Source organism: Pelobates fuscus, chromosome 6, assembly GCF_036172605.1.
Source record: "Pelobates fuscus isolate aPelFus1 chromosome 6, aPelFus1.pri, whole genome shotgun sequence".
Taxonomy (NCBI): Eukaryota; Metazoa; Chordata; class Amphibia; order Anura; family Pelobatidae; genus Pelobates; species Pelobates fuscus.
The window spans coordinates 52770738-52783060 of record NC_086322.1 but is presented as its reverse complement, the minus strand read 5'-3'; the positions used below and the strand labels follow the sequence as shown (position 1 = coordinate 52783060).

The 12323-nt window shown below is 38.0% G+C and overlaps 1 protein-coding gene across 2 annotated transcripts in view; it reads right to left on the bottom strand.

Annotated features, from left to right (window-relative positions):
* The window catches only part of GRK4 (G protein-coupled receptor kinase 4), a 192832-nt gene that overhangs the window by 51063 nt on the left and 129446 nt on the right, over positions 1–12323 (bottom strand). For both annotated transcript variants that reach the window (XM_063457695.1, XM_063457696.1), the window contains one exon: positions 10978–11055. In XM_063457695.1, the coding sequence (XP_063313765.1) occupies positions 10978–11055 (78 nt within the window). The remainder of the gene's footprint in view (positions 1–10977; positions 11056–12323) is intronic.

Sequence of the window (12323 nt, the reverse complement as noted above, 5' to 3'; positions counted from 1 at the left end):
AAGGACAAAATAAAACAATGAGTGTAGATCAGAAACAAGATATACTTTCAGGATAATGCTATTTAATGTAAAGGTTTATAAACAAATACCGGTAACTTTTAACAGCCAGATAATTGACTATTAAGAAGGATTTTTTTTTTTTAAATGAGCAAAAGTACAAGTACCTATCTCAGCAAACAAATTTGGAGATTCAGTTTCACCATATGGAACTGTCTGAGTGACTGCCACTGGAGGTATTTCTATACAGCAATATAAATACAGTTTTTTCTCTGAAAAGGCATTGTTTACAGTGCTCAGCCTACAAGGACAGGCTATAGACACCAGAACCACTACATTAACCTGTAGTCGTTCTGGTGACTATAGTGTCCCTTTAAGAGTAAAAAAAATAAATAATTAAGATAAGACGATGGCCAATTACCTCGAAAAAATTAAAATTTGTACAATAACTGTCCATTTTCACTAAAAATGAATTTTGCACTTATTTAAACGTTGGTAGGGATATATATATATATATTTAATGCTAAGCAAGAAATTTAATACTGGCATAGGGATTTTAGGGACAAGATTGTAGAGATGGTATAAGCTATCATTGGTCATTAAAAGTTTCAAATTGCACCATGCTATTACAAATGTTACCGGAGGAAATATTTCAAATGAAGGAAAAAAAAAAAATATATATATATATATATATATATATATATATATATATATATATATATATAAATAAAACAGTTGAAAAAAAATAACGGGGATTTTATTTATTGTTCCACATTTCTTTTACAGAGACACTGTCTACATATTTATCTATGAATTTGTGTAATGAATAAACAGATCATGTCCTGCTTCTCCTCACAATCTATTCTTTGGAACCCCAACGTCCATAAGTGTAGGATGGAATGCAAAGCAATACAGTGTACTGGAATCCAAACATACCTTTTAAATGACCAGCTGGAAGAACTGTATATAACAGTGCTTCACACCACAAGAGCAATGAAATAAAGAGGATGAAGACATGAGATGGAAGTTAACATTTTAAATAAATCAGATTAATTAAACAACGGAATACAGAAGGAGATAAATGGAATGAAAAAGCTAGACGGGAAATGGAAAAATTAAACACACAAGTTAAAAGATGGGAAAGGAGAAGAAAGAGATGACGCATGTGGGAAGCAATAAAATGAAAAGCAGGGATGTTAGAGGCATGGGACGAGAGATGTGGATCAATGACTAAATAAAGGAGAAACAATGGAATGAATGTAAAGGGATTAGACAGGATGATGGTGGAATATATAAAATACATGAAGTGTTTTACGCATTGTAGTAATTCTGGGTTTAGATTTAATGGTGGCTGTTCCAGCAAAATGATGGGGCCGACGTATGTGTGATCAGTGTTGTAGCATGTAATATGGGAGACTTAGATGTGAGATGGAAGGACCTGGAGTCAATCTGAATACTAATGTGGACCAGTGTACATGAACCATGTATATTAGTGATAATGCCACCCTTTCCTTAACGCCATTCACTCCTGCTCTCTATATAGGCCAGCCAAAAGGATGGATCTGCTGGAGGCGCAAGCAGTGGTTGTTATAACGGGTATAAAGCCAAACCCATCTGTCAAGATTGGTTGACAAAAAAATATAAATAAACATTAGGGAGCATGTAATATTTGAAGAGTCCATTTCCCCCTCTTGCCCTACGCTGTACACCTATGTGGGAAGAGTCTAATTAAGGTTTCTTATAATGTTAATTTTAATGTCTTGTAAACATTTTTTTTAAAGGAACACTATAGCCTTGGGTATACCACCCTGCTATAGTGCTCTCCTCTGCACTTAGTTTAAGTGATTGGGCATGTGCTCCTCCAATCAAATGAAGGTTTTCTGTGAGACCAGAGTTTGACTAAGGGTGTATTTAACCCTGTATGCATTGCTGTATTAAATAAACAGCAATCCTTTACATTGCACACTCCGCTGAGATGAAATGTTCTGGGTTCCTTTAGAGGTACTTTAAGAACCAATGGTATGGCATCTTGTGCTTGAAGTCAGACCTGGTCCACCTTCATATAAAATGCCTAACCTTGTTTGATCCCCTTCAGTAGCAGCTTCAATAAAAAATAACCAGAAACAACAGGTAGAACACTTGCTTTAACGCAATCCAAGTGCTGTCAAAGTGCTGTGGGAAAAGTCTGTGTCTAAGTGACCTCTGAAAGGGAGCATGGCTTGCACAATGAGTTTACATCCTAGCAGGCTAGGCTCATACCACACATAACCTTTCAGGTCTTTTACAACTGAAACAGTAAATTAGCTGAATTTATACACACCTGTCAATATTTGTTCAGTAAAAGGTAATCTGCACAGTGGCTTTTAAACTGTTGACCATATAAAGATCATGTATCAGGCTCACAGCCAAGAATGGAGACAAGTCATTCATTAACCCCTTGTCTCCAACTTTAGGGAACTCTGCATAAAGTCCCATAAAAAAAAGAAAAAAATATTACACAAGCACACAATAGGATTTTGTTCTTTGATAAATTTGCAGCAATCACTCACTTTGCTCCAAAAATGTACCAACTTTCAGTGGATAAATATTGGCAAACGTGTCCATGTAATCAGCACTTCTATAGAAACAGAGATTATAACGGCTGATAAGAGTCTATTCTCTGATCCATCTAACACATACACAGACACACACATACACAGACACACATATATTTACGGTATATAGAAACACACATACGCATACATACACACACACGTTCATTTTCAACTCTGCCTTATCCACAGCAGCTATCTTTCAATAGCTTTACAATAGCGCAATAGTTACCCATTAAATAAAACTCAGTGATGGCTAGCCTGCTACCCCGTGTTTCTGGCTGAGCACCGTAAGAATTGTATTTTAAACTGAAGACAAGGAACCTATTTACATTTTTAAACAAATTAAATATATGTTCCTTGTTTTCAGTCAAGTAACTGAGAAAATCTGCTGCTTGACCCGACAGTCTGTGTTAAACGTCTAGGGGCTCTCTTTGTGTCACACTTTTCCATTATTCCTGTGTGTAGTGACTGCATTGTAACTCTGTCTGTGTCAAGGTGGGTAAAGATGAGCTCTACATACCTAAACCTTCCCTCATGGGTGCGGCAATCTTCTCCTGGCAGGTTCAATGCAGTAATACAGCACTGAGGACTATGAAGGATCCCGTGAGACTGCAGAGATCCCGTGAGACCACAGTTAAAGCCAATTCCCTGCAGCCATGACCGGTAATGGCTGCGGATGATTGACACTTCTAGACAGCGGTAGAGCCGCCCAGTGACTAGAAGTGTCAGGCGGGGGAAATATACAGAGACAAATAATCTTTACTTTGTGGAATTTGAGTGAAATTCCAACACAGTCAATATGAATATTTCGTAAAGATTCTATCTTCATGGAGATACTTTCAGAGCGGGGGAGGCGTGACAGTGCCGCTTTAATTACCATTGTTATTCTGCAAATCTATTTACATGTAATTAACACCTTTAAACAAAGTTGTTCTCCAAACATGAGTGATTAACCTATTAAAAAGTCCACCTTGCAATACTTTTATCATTAGCTATATAAATATTTCAGGCTATATAACAAAATTAGTTCAGATATAACTGCTAAACAAAACTGAAAAGTTATTATTGTAAATATGAAATCTTCATCTGCTTGCATATATTAAATAGTACATCAACCGGCAAGAATGAATATTTACCTTTAAAATTCAGGGCCTGACTGTCAAGCAATTTAGATGCAAAGCGTGTGAGCTCTGAGAGGAAAAACACCTTTTCGGATAATTGAGTGAGATTTGCCTGATTTACTCACAACAATTCTCCCTATTTCAACGATATTACTCAACGAACTCCTTAAGCCAGCTCTGATCACATTTGGCAGCTCTCTGTGGAGGCGGCCTACTAGTTGACATTGGAGAGAGGGAGGCAGCCGATCCCTCCACCTTGTCTTGAACGCCTCCACGGAGTTCCCTGGTTATCCTGGTACTCCAAACTCACCTAAGATGGTGTGTGGGCAAGTTCAGAGGATTTTTAGAAGCATTTGAGCAACTGGGAACAAGTGCAGTTCAGCCAAGTCAGGGGTCCATGTCTTTAATCGACGGGACAACAGCACCGTTCTGAATAATGGGAAGACTGATTCCGATGCCACACATAAGCAGGAGATGCACAAGAGTCTAGATGCACAAGAGTCTATTGATTCACTTGTCAGGCAGAAGCCATGACCTAGACTACTCTCTACACAATGGGCCCACAGAAGGAGAACCTTACTTCACGGACACCTTACCCGCTACCACCGCAGACGGAAGAGAGTAAGGTGTGCTACATGGCGCATCGACACCTCTTAACACTCTATAGGTACTACCTGGCATATAGTGGATCAACTTCGGGCAGCAAAGCTGATATCATCGATTGGCATTGGAGGCATATGTGTGTCCTTGAGCTGAGACTACTCTGTGGATCCTCCTGTCTATGTCATGGGGGCCTTCACATGTGCTTACCCCCATTTTCTAATTATATGCCACATATTCAAATCTGTCAAAGGGGAATAGGTTGAGGAATTTGTCAGGCTTACTACTGTCTACGGGCAGGCTTCACTTACTTATGTACCCACCGCAATAAAAATGTTTAGTTCGGTTTTCTCTTTATTATATTCAGTAAGACTAGCCTGATCATTTTGAGTCTACATTATACTATGGTTTAAGGCATCAGCTCTCTGTTCAGTAAATAATACCTAGATATGCATTTCATCTGCTGATATTTTAGCTTAACTACAAAATTGCTATCCAAAAAACACTTCTCAAATTGCATGTTGCCATATATGCAAAATTTGGCCATCATGATGTTTATGAGAATATGACACATTATTGTGACCTCTTTTGTAATGTGGGAATATAAAAAAAAAAAAAATACAAAAATATCATGATTTAAATCATAATTCCTATTACACCTTATCACTTGAGTAGTCACAGGAACAGCATGTTACAGGCTGTTAAGGCAGTGACAGGCTCCAGCAATGAAGGCATAAATCTGTAAAATGTATCTGCTGTTCCTATGCAGTATTTCCATCTAAGGGAAACTATAATGGGTTGGCACAGCTTCGCTTAATCTGGAAATATCCCAAAACTACGTCTTACAATAAGTGTTTTCTTGTTTGATTTGCTTTTTTTTTTTCCCAGTTTTTTGTGTCCCCAGGGAAGTAGAGGAAAAAAGTGCCAGTTACAAAAAGGAAGGAAGGGTGTGGCATTTATTAATTGCCAAAAACAAAAGGTTGGTAAGGATGAATAGTAAGAATTCAAAGATTGTGCAGACATCAAGACGGCTGTACATTATTTTTTCCGTGCTGTCCCTATAAAAAAAAAAAAAAAAGGAAAAAAAACTAACAACCCCCTCCCACCAAACCAAACAAGGACAAAAAGCACTTGCATTGACAAACCTGAAGTTACTATGTTTGATGACATTCATTTTTCATTGTTAGTACATTTAAAGCAACACTTCGAGCACCATAACAACTTATGCTCACTGCGCACAGCTCAAAGTGGAGGTTGCCTGTTCCTTCTTTCACAAAGTTGCAGTTTCACTACCTTACTTGCTCATATATTTGCAAATATCTGTAGGACATGTGCATGTTGATGAATCACCACTCCTACCCTTACAGGGTTTCACCAAAAGCCAAGGTTAAAGCGGGTGCAATTATGGCGGCTTGGAAAAATGCTGTGCAAAACCAAATTTATAAAAGTGTGAACAGGGCTGTCAAAAAGCTAATATTAGTCGCTATATAGCTGCTATCAACCTATACAGACGCTCCACTAATCCTTTATAAGGAATGGAACTGCAGCTCCGGGCTGAAGACACGCCGGGATTGTCTGTCTGATTCCGAACAAGGTATTTGGAATTAACGATATAATTTGGAATGTTTCTTTTCTTTTGCGCTCTTCTGACGGTTTTACTTTTATTTCCTTTTTCATGTAGCAATTCATCTGAAACACTATGGAGTTTGTAGACGCTTTCAAAATGTCCATGTACAATTTATGAGGCACAAAAATGAATTTCACACTAAGCATAAGTTGGTAGCAAAATAACTGTGTAAACAAAAACGCTTCCACACAGGCCAGGAACCACAAACTTGTGTCAAAACTTATGTTGTTCCAAGTACTAGAAACATTTCTATTAAATGGGGTTTTCCTAAATATTTTCAGCATATTTGGTCTATTACCAACTCACCTATTGAGAGTTGGAGAGAAATAATAAATTATAAAATTAGGTCCTGCGCTCAAACTCCCACTACTCCTGGGCGGCAGCAATTACTATAGTACACATCAGCTCTAGTACAGACAACAAAAAAACAAATAAAAAATCCCTATGCACATTTAAATAACTGGAGGTTTTCTAGTATGTCTCCAAGGGCTATTTAAAGTGACACTGAAGTCACCAGAACAACTCTACAGTTTAATGTAGTAGTTCTGGTGAGTATAGTAGTTCCCTTCAGGCATTTTCATGCAAACACTGCCTTTTCAGAGAAAAGGCAGTGTTTACATTGCCTCTAAAGACACCTCCAATTGGCCACTTCTTAGTTGGGGTAGGGTTAGTGTAAGGTAAGGGTTGATGCTGGGTGTAGGTTAATGCTGTTAGGGTTAAAGATTGTGTAGGGTTGAAATTAAGGGTATGATTAGGTAAACAGTTAGAGCTAATGTAAGCATTAAGTAAGGTATATGGTTGGTATACCGTAAGTGTGCGGGTTGGTATAGGGTTAGCGCTAACTATCAAAAATGAATTTAGATCCTAAACATATTTCAGTATTTAGCAATCAGGACTGATGTATGAATCTATTTTGACTTCCTTTTAATTAGTTGCACTGGAATTTAAAAAATGATTAATGCAAAAATCTGAACAAAATTAGTTTTTTTCTTCTCTATTCCAATTTTTTTCAACACAAAGTTGTGTTAGGTATACATATAGGATGTTATATGAAGGCCCTTTCGGTCCTATAATATGTATGGGGGCACTGGAAAAGAAACCTTTACATTACGGTGGAACAAGCCTATAGCTTAAATCCAAGGTTTTGTTTTGTTTCAGAATGTGGACAATTGCCTCCGTCCATAGGGGGTTAAGTTGATAAAAGAACACTATAGTCACCCAGACCACCATCTCAATTAACTGGTTTGGGTGCGGAGTTCCTGTCCCCTTAACACTGCAGTGCAAAACATCTCACTTTTTGAGTAAAACCTGTGACATGGAAACCCCATACGAAAGCATTGATTTCATGTTTTCCTATGGGAAAGTTTGAATATGTGCACTCGCCGCCCATGCCCATTAGGTCCCCATTGCTCCTCTAGGAGACCTGGACTCAACCATCGCTGGGATAGGAGATCTAATCCCTCTGCGCTGGAATCAGTGTTAAATTTGGTGAAACATTTCAGTTTAGTTTTAGCCATAGTCTTTTGACCGTAAAGCTATTTTAGTTTTAGTCGTATTTTAGTAATCTGAATTGTTTTAGTTTTAGTCGACTAAAATCTGACTAAAATTGATAACTAACAAAATTAACACTGGCTGGAACAAGTTTTTTGAACACTTTCTATGCCGAGCAAGGGGGGAGAGGACAACACATGCTGATTATCCATTTTCCATTACAACATAATTCAATTTTGATGATAGACTGGTTGCTAAATATAAGGGGGACCCTCCACCTAAACAAAACAAAACCTTGAAACTCCACTGTGCAGGAAATTTGGACCAAGAGCCCAGAGTGAACTGTCTAACCTGAAGGTATTTTTTGTAACAAGTCAGGAATATTAATGCCAAATCTCTCTCCCTGGGACTGGTTAAAACAAAAGTTTATTTTTAAAGCCACCCACGAGAGCAGCAAATTTCACTAGACACTGGAATAATACATGATTTCAAGTGAAGCGTGATCACCTGACAACACCTAATGGAAATACCACGCATTTGTTGAATTTTCCTTGGGAAATTGTACTTGGCAACCGGCATAAATTGTTATCTGCCCATATTCGCCTGCTTTACTGAAAATACAGACATTCACTGACCTTTTATAGCTGTCATTGGAAAGCAAAAGAACATTTTGGAGCACAGTTAAATGTTTGAAACAGGCCAAGCCATCTGTTTCATTAGATTAACTCACAGAGCACATGGAATCCTGGGTAAAATTTAGACGTCCAATCAATCAGGCATGAGTGCTTTATGGAGAGTTCTAAAGTAGATATGTTCACCATACCGAAGGGCAGCCATGCTGGTCAAGCGGTGTGACCATTCTCAAGTGGACAGGGCCACTTGAAAATGATCACACCAACACAAGTCTCGAAATCATCTCCTTCTGCCAGGGAAATGTGATTTGTAGCTCCCACCAGAGTGGGTTAGATATTTGATACATTTGAAGACTATTTTACAGATCTGTACTTACAATTTCATCCTGTTTATTTTTGTGAATACAATCTCACGACAAATTACATCACAAAACCAGAGTTTATCTAAGTTTACACAAAGATTTCTGAACTGTTCCTGAGAGGAACTGTTAAAAGCTTTAGCTAGTGTGAATGAAAATATATTATCTAAATGTTCCCATTAAGTGAAAAATAATCATACAACCTACACACACACCTACCATAATCTGCATTTTCTTTATAATATGCCTTATGGCTAATAGTTTGTGAGCTTTGATTCTGAGCCAGACTGCAAAAAACGCACTCAAAACTAATTTCCTGTTGCTATTGTACTTGGCCAAGAACATCTGTTTAACATTTCAGAGGTCTTGAAGAATGGGTTTCAGAAAAAGAGTCACAATGCGCTTTCCAAGATCCGCAGAGTGCAAAAAACAGTCTAGCAATAAGGCAACATGAAGAGGCTTCTGGAACACTCAGAGTTTTCATTCTAGAACGGCCACAGTAGACAATCAATTGATTGCGTACTAAGTTGGAAAAAAGTGTAAATACAGATGCCTGTGGCATAAGAAACATTTTAGATAGTGACCTATTTAATAAAACACAATGGCACATACAAACTTGCACAAGGAATGCAAGCCCCCATCCTTTATATTTCAATTGTAAGCCGTAAACAATAGACAAGTTGCAGGTGTGATTTTTGTCACAAGTGCAGCTTTATGAGTGTAAAAATGCTCCTATATAACTTATAATGTAACGGAAACTGAACTTCATCTATACGGTGCTTTTTTATGACCTTTTTAGCCTTCTGTCAAAAAAAACTATTTTATGTGACTTTTAAGCTATTAAAAGATTTGAAAAACAAAATAATCGTCTGTCTTCTCTTAAGCTATGGGAGTTTAAAAAATAAAGAAAAGATTATTTTTTCTGGCCAGTATATTAAGTGGCTGTAGTTAAAGGAACATTCCAGACTGGAGGCACCACACATACCTTCTATAATACATAATTTAAAGCAACACTCCGACATTCTAAGTAAATAGATTTATTTAGAATACTGGAGTGTTGGGGAGTCTTCTGTCCCCACTCCTCCCAATAGATGTAAATAAATAAAACTTACCTCTACTATGGCATCAATACGGTTCCTCACTGCAGCTCTGGGAAACCATCAACACTGAGGAACGCTCAGTCAACAGAATACTTTTCACAGATATGCATTGGGATGCACGGTGCATGAAGTGCAATCACTGCATGGCAAAGTTTCTTAATAAGAAGCATTGAATCCAAAGTCTCCCTGCAAATCCTGATCAGTCTATTGTTTAAGCAGATTAGCGCAGAGGAATTGTTTTGGGAAACACATAAAATCTATAATATATTTAATTTATATAATAAAAAACTTAAAAAACCTGTTAATGTATTTTGTTTAGTAGATAACTCCCTTATTTGTTATCCTTATGTGGAATTGCCATATTTAAGGATAGCAAATTAGGGCGCTATCTACTAATACATACACATGTATATGCACATGCACACATAACCCCAGGTATACACACACAATCACACACACACATACATACACTCACAGACCTATGCGCACAATAACAAATATAAACACACAATCACAGACCTATACACACACACACATATAATCACAGACCTATACACAGTCACATGTGCACACATAATCAGAGATGTACACACACACAGACATACACATACAATCACGGACCTATACACACAATCACAAATATACACACACAATCACAAATATACACACACAATCACAGACCTATACACACAGTCACATACATACACAATCACAGACCCACACACACATTTACAGATATATCCACACACAATAACAGACGCATACACAGTCACATACATGCACACACAATCACAAATGCATACACACAGTCACAGACCTATACGCACAGTCACATACCTACAAACACAATCATACACACACACACACACACACACACAGTCACAGACCCACACACAAAATCACTGACTTACACAAATACAATTACAGGCACACACACACACACACAGACACTGACAAATCAAAAACGAGAAAGTTTTCCTGGCACTATAGTGGTCCTTTAAAGGGGCAGTCTAAGCACCATAACCACCACTGCTTTTTTTTCCCCCACATACGATATGCATATTTTTTTTAATATAATTTAGATATATTTTTCGCTTCCGCGCTTGCCTGCCACACGCAGCTGAATCTCTTCCTCCTCAAGAATCTACACTGAATTCTGTAAAACCACACACCAGCAGAAATGACAGATGGGCATCAATAAACACCTCCTTGTATTTCCATCTTGTGGTATGGTAAAACCACTGACCTCTCTGTCAAAGTCAAAGGAAAAGACCTGGTATTTAAATTTCTCAAAAGGATACAAAGTCATGCTGCCAGTTATAGGAAGCCCATGATTACATTTGCCATTGCATGTGTTTGCTTAGTGAAGACAACATTCCGAACGTTAAATCCCCACATGCGCTCTATCGGCAGCACTGTTTTTTTTTTTGTGAAGAAAATCAGCGAAGATTCTTACCCTATTGTTAAAGAACTTGTTCATCACTAGCAGACCATGATCTTTTCTCTTCTCATCCGGAGCCAACTCGTATTCTGCCTAGGAGTGGAAAAAAAAAAAATCAGATTGAAAAAAACTTTCCTTTTATTCGTTTTCAAAATCACACTTTGCTGCAGGTTGCAAACCAGATTTATTAAGGCGGGTGATGGCTATCATAAAAGTGTTCCTGTTCTGTTATTGCAATTAAGATTACAGATTTTCCTGGGCAGAAAAAAAAAAATCTCAATTTGAAGAGAAAAAAAAATAATGTGACCCACAGAGCAAGGTCCAAAAAAAAAAAAAGTAAATGAAAACATTTTTTTTCACCCACATAAGACATTCCCTCATCTGTCCAATATTTTCAAAGGTGTCAGCAAAATAGTCCAGGTTTCATGTAGCCTTTCTGCAATGAACTAGGAGGAGAGTGAAAGTCTTAATGTAGATTAGTAGACATGTGGCCACGTATTCTAGACACACTGGAAAAAGACCACAATCTCTCCTAGAGCTCATGTTACCTGCTTACGTCAGAGCGTGCCGCATTTAGATGGTTGTGCATGAGATCACCAGGGAACTGAAGAAATTGGTACAATAAGTGGGGAGAAACAACAGGGCTCGATTCTAACCTTGTTGGCAAATAGTTATTATTTATATCAACAGCTGATGTCATCTAATTACCAACTGGCTTTCAACTCTCCTTTTTTTTATATTTTACTTGCTGGCTAGCAAGAACACTTGCTCGCAGAGATACCGATCACCATAGCAAAACACTCCTTATCAGTAAAAAGGGCTCACCCTGTGCATAGCTTGTGCTGGCTCTAATCTGACTCTTTGACAATATCAGCCAATCTAATGCTTTTCTATGGGAAAGCATTGTGATTGGCTGAGATCATAATTTCTGATAATGTCAAACAAGCAGGCAGGTGAGGGGCAGAGCCAGCAGCAGCAGGCTGGAATAAAAGTAAGATTTTACTATATCTAGTGGAGAGGGATGGGGGGGATGAATAAAACTACTTGAAGAAAAGAAAACAACTTTGCCAGAGACATGCTCTTTACATAAATATAAAGAACAATTGTATGTTCTATAAAATGTGTCTGGCATGTACTTTAATTTTATTGCTATTAGATATGCTTTGACATGTGCTGTAGGGTTTCCATCTAATGTCATGTAGCTAACATGTATTCCTTCTATTTGATGAAGGGAGGTCGTTGTTAACTTCTTTACACCAGGCAAGAGACTGGGTTGAGGGTACGCCATTAAAATATAATGAGAGGGGGGCGGAGCTAAGCGGCCATGCCGAGCGGTCGCACTGCATATGGGCTCCGTGCAT